Raw genomic sequence first — 4,201 nt, forward strand, 5'->3', positions numbered from 1 at the left:
TTGAAATTTTAAAACCTCAGCAATTATTTTTCTAAGAGATAAAATTGAAACAGTAAAATAAGCTGAGAATATAGATCTTATTTTAACGTTAAAAATGATGAAAAAACTTAATTTTAAATATAAATTAGTTGACATTGTCTCATTCTAAGATCAGATCCTTAGGCATGATGGAACATTTCATACCACTCCAACTTTTTTTTTTTTTGACTTCTGAACTTTGTAGATATGGCATTCGCCCTGAAAATGTGATTATATATGGCCAAAGTATAGGGACAGTGCCATCTGTGGACCTTGCTGCTCGGTATGAGAGTGCTGCTGTTATTCTTCATTCTCCTTTGACCTCGGGAATGCGAGTCGCTTTTCCTGATACCAAGAAGACCTACTGTTTTGATGCATTCCCAAAGTAAGTAACAATATTCAAAATAGTTATATGCCAAGAATTTTTGAAGGAATTTTTTCCCCCGTCATATAGCTGACCAGTCATGAGGCTGAAATATTTGAGCAATGGTAATTCAGATGAAAAGTACCTAAAGGCTTTATGCCACTGTACTAGTATTGGAGACAAGGGGATGAATTTCAGAAATAAAATTGACAGAACTAAGTGTCAGACTGGATTAGGGATGTGAAAGAGAAAAACTTGAATATGACTCCCAGGTTTCTGCCGTGAGCTGCTAATGAATGGTGGGTACCATTCAGTGAGATACATAATACTGGAGGAGAGGAACAGGTAGAAGGGAAAAGGAGTGAATAATATTTAATTAATGATATCTAATTTATAAAAGAAATTAATTACAAAAAAGTTGAGTCTTTAATTAGAGTAAGTATTGCTGCCACAAAGTCTGCAAACATACTGTATTAGGTGGGTTTGAAAGAAAGGCAGCTACTTGTCTTTCATGCTGCTTAAAACAGGTGGTAATTCCCACCTGCTCCTTGTCACAGTTGGAAAAAAATTGATGACCTTTTTTGAAAGAAGGAGAAGGCAAGAAAAGAGAAGCTGGCACATTTCAGTCTTCTTTCCTTTCCCCAGTTGGCAGCAATACAAAGAATTTCTTGTTTGGGGTTTGGTTTAGATAGTGTTTTAAATAATCATAGGTATATGCATTATACTGTTTCTATCTAGCCGAATGGTAGAAATGATAGGAAAGTATTTGAGGTGATACTGTTGCCAACATATATCTCTGTCTACCTCCCTCTTTCATTTCTGGGGCATCAATAGAGCAACATTAACAGTAAACTATTTGAAAAAATTTTTAGACATACATTCATACATATTTTGAGACCAGGTCTCGCTCTGTTGCCCTGGTTAGCATGCAGTAGCATCAAAAATTACATATTTTTATTTTTTACTTAGGTTTTATTATAACAGCAGATAGTATACCCAAGTATTTTTTCTTACCAAATGCAGACTTAAATGATTTCATTGATGATTTTCTTCTTTTCAAGATTTCATTCTCATTTTGTGTTTATAATATCTTATCTCTCTCTAACGATTCTTAAAAAGAGTTGTTTGTTTACAAGGTTTCTTCTCTGCATAGTTTCCTCCAAGTTGCCTGTTTTAAAATTGTTCGTTTTGATCCTTATCTTATTTGAAGTATTCTCCTCTGAAGTCTGATAATTCTTGGTTTTCTGTTCATATGTAAGAGTGAGGGGCTAAAGAGCTGATCTGATATAATCTCCCAAGAAGGCTCTTTCTAAAACTCCCTCTTGAAGGATGAAAGCCTGGCTATCAGAATTGTAGGAGCCAATAAGGAATGTGGGTTCATAGCAGCCAGTAAGTTTATGTTTCCTTGGTCTCCGTGATACTCCTGCCATAAAGTCTGGCGATCTCCTAGTCCACATACATCCCCAGTCTGAGTAAGGGCAGTTACCCAGCTCTAAAAGAGGCAGAAGGGGCCAGGCACAGTAGCTCATGCCTATGATCCCAGCAGTTCGGGAGGCTGATGTGAGAGGATTCCTTTAGGCCAGAAGTTAGAGACTGGCCTGGGCAACATAGCAAGATCCTGTCTCTACAAAGAATTTAAAAATTAGCCAGGTATGGTAGCACATGCCTATAGTCCTAGCTACTGGCAAGGCTGAGGCAGGAGGATTGCTTGAGCCCGGAAGTTGAAAGTCGAAGTGAGCTGTGGTCACACCACTGCACTCCAGACAGAGAGACCCTGTCTCAAAAAGAAAAAAAAGAAAACTGCTTCATCTCCATGGCAATTCCTTAGCCTTCTAGAGTATTCTTTGGTATAGATTGGGTTGGTTCTTTACCTTCTACCTGCTTAAAATTGTGTTTTCTTCTGTCCTTTAATCAGTTCTCACACATTCATCTGCTTTCCAGCTCCAGAATTTCTCCCAGTTTTTATATTTATATACTCAAATAAGAATAAAAAACAAAACATTTTGCTGTCATTTTCATAGGAGAGAGAGAATACAAGTACAGAAAGTGATGTGGTCTTTAGTTTCCTCTTCTTGAAACCTGAGTTTTTCTATGCTAAAAATCAATATTGTAGAAAGGTGTGCAGTAGTGACAGTATTGAATGATTCCACCAGAACAGATAATCTTAAGATAAGGAGTATATAAATGGCAACTTTTGAATCTTACTGGAAATCCCAACAGGCATCATCCCTTCCGAACTGATTCATATAGTCGCGATGTCTGAATTATCTAATATGGCACAAGAAAATTTGTTTTATGTTCCTTTACATAGTTAATTTATTGAATTTTTCCCCCTTCCTTTTTCCCTACAGCATTGACAAAATCTCTAAGATAACCTCCCCAGTGTTAATAATTCATGGGACTGAAGATGAAGTCATTGACTTTTCACATGGCCTTGCATTGTTTGAGCGTTGCCAAAGACCTGTGGAGCCTCTATGGGTTGAAGGAGCAGGTCACAATGATGTGGAACTTTATGGACAGTACCTTGAAAGGTTGAAACAGTTTGTGTCACAGGAACTGGTAAATTTGTAAAATATTCTGTAAATTTGCATACTGCATTTTCTTTTCTTGCTGAACTGCACTCGTTGGTAAATAACATAAAACCTGAAGGTTTTGTTTGCAAATCATGTCAGTTGCCTTCATAAATGTACAGGTAATGATTTGTTAACAGACTTAATGAAGGTTTTAATTACCAGAACTAGAACTGGAAATAACAGTATCATGCAGTCAGGCTGTGTAATTTATATTTTTTCTGTGAAGTTTTTTTTAAACATCAAAATGAGTACTGTATGAAATTTTAATTCTATAAAATCAAGTGCTGTAAAAGTATTGCCAAATGCTTTTGCATATTAGAAACAAATTTATAAATATTTTTAAAACATCTCAATGAACTAAATCTTATCCTGGTATACAAATGTAATATTCTTTTGAAAAAAAGCTGTATATCTAAAGCAATTCAAGTACTCGGAATAAACTGTAAAAAAAAAAAAATTAAAAACATTCAAGTTCACTAGAGTTAACCTAATCCCTGTTGTACAGGGATAAAGGTTTAAATGGTTATTTTATTGTAAAATACATTGGATTTTCTGTATTCACTGGTTATTACACATTTATCCCCCCAAAAATGATGTAAGTCTTAATTTTTATGCCCATCTCTTAATTTACCAATTAGTTATCTTGTAAATGAGAAGTCTGTGATAGCACTGACTTTTAACTAGTTTTGATTTATAAGTTTGGTACTGTGAGGCAACTACTTAAAATTTTCATTTTGGTTATTTAAAAGGTATTTAGAGCTTCAAGAATGATTTTTATATGCAATGTTCTTTTAAATTTCAACTAATCTCATGGAATTGCAGTAGTCTTCATTATATTAAAACCTGGAAGTCCATTAGTTGCTCTTCAAGACCACGAACAGACTGGCTATTTGATCCCTTTTCACTTTGGCTATTTTTAAGAATAGGAACTGTTGTTTTGGATATACTATCTGAGAATTACATGGATTCACTCCTGGATACAGGAGATAAGAAAACATTTAATTCATAACTTTTATATTAACCAATATAGTAAAAAACAAAGCTCACACACACACACGAAAACTAAGTTGCCTTTCCTTGAATGAACCCTGCCTGAATAAAACAATGAAAGAAAAATAAAAATAAAATTAACGGTATGTAGTCTAATTTGTAAATGAATGAATATCGAAATAATACACACTGTGGATATATTTTAAGGCCTTATGTAGTTTTAATTGTTCTGCTCGTTCTGTGGTTATGTCTAAGA

At 34.7% G+C, this 4,201-nt stretch overlaps 1 protein-coding gene across 1 annotated transcript in view; it reads left to right on the top strand.

Annotated features, from left to right (window-relative positions):
* The window catches only part of ABHD17B (abhydrolase domain containing 17B), a 46,897-nt gene extending 43,327 nt beyond the window's left edge, over window positions 1-3,570 (top strand). The window contains exons 3-4 of the mRNA XM_012641594.1: window positions 224-403; window positions 2,734-3,570. Coding sequence (XP_012497048.1) covers window positions 224-403; window positions 2,734-2,953 — 400 coding nt within the window. The 3' untranslated portion in view covers window positions 2,954-3,570. The remainder of the gene's footprint in view (window positions 1-223; window positions 404-2,733) is intronic.
* Window positions 3,571-4,201: the final 631 nt, after the last annotated feature.

The sequence above is a fragment of the Propithecus coquereli genome, unplaced genomic scaffold, assembly GCF_000956105.1.
Source record: "Propithecus coquereli isolate 6110/MARCELLA unplaced genomic scaffold, Pcoq_1.0 Scaffold166, whole genome shotgun sequence".
Lineage (NCBI taxonomy): Eukaryota > Metazoa > Chordata > Mammalia > Primates > Indriidae > Propithecus > Propithecus coquereli.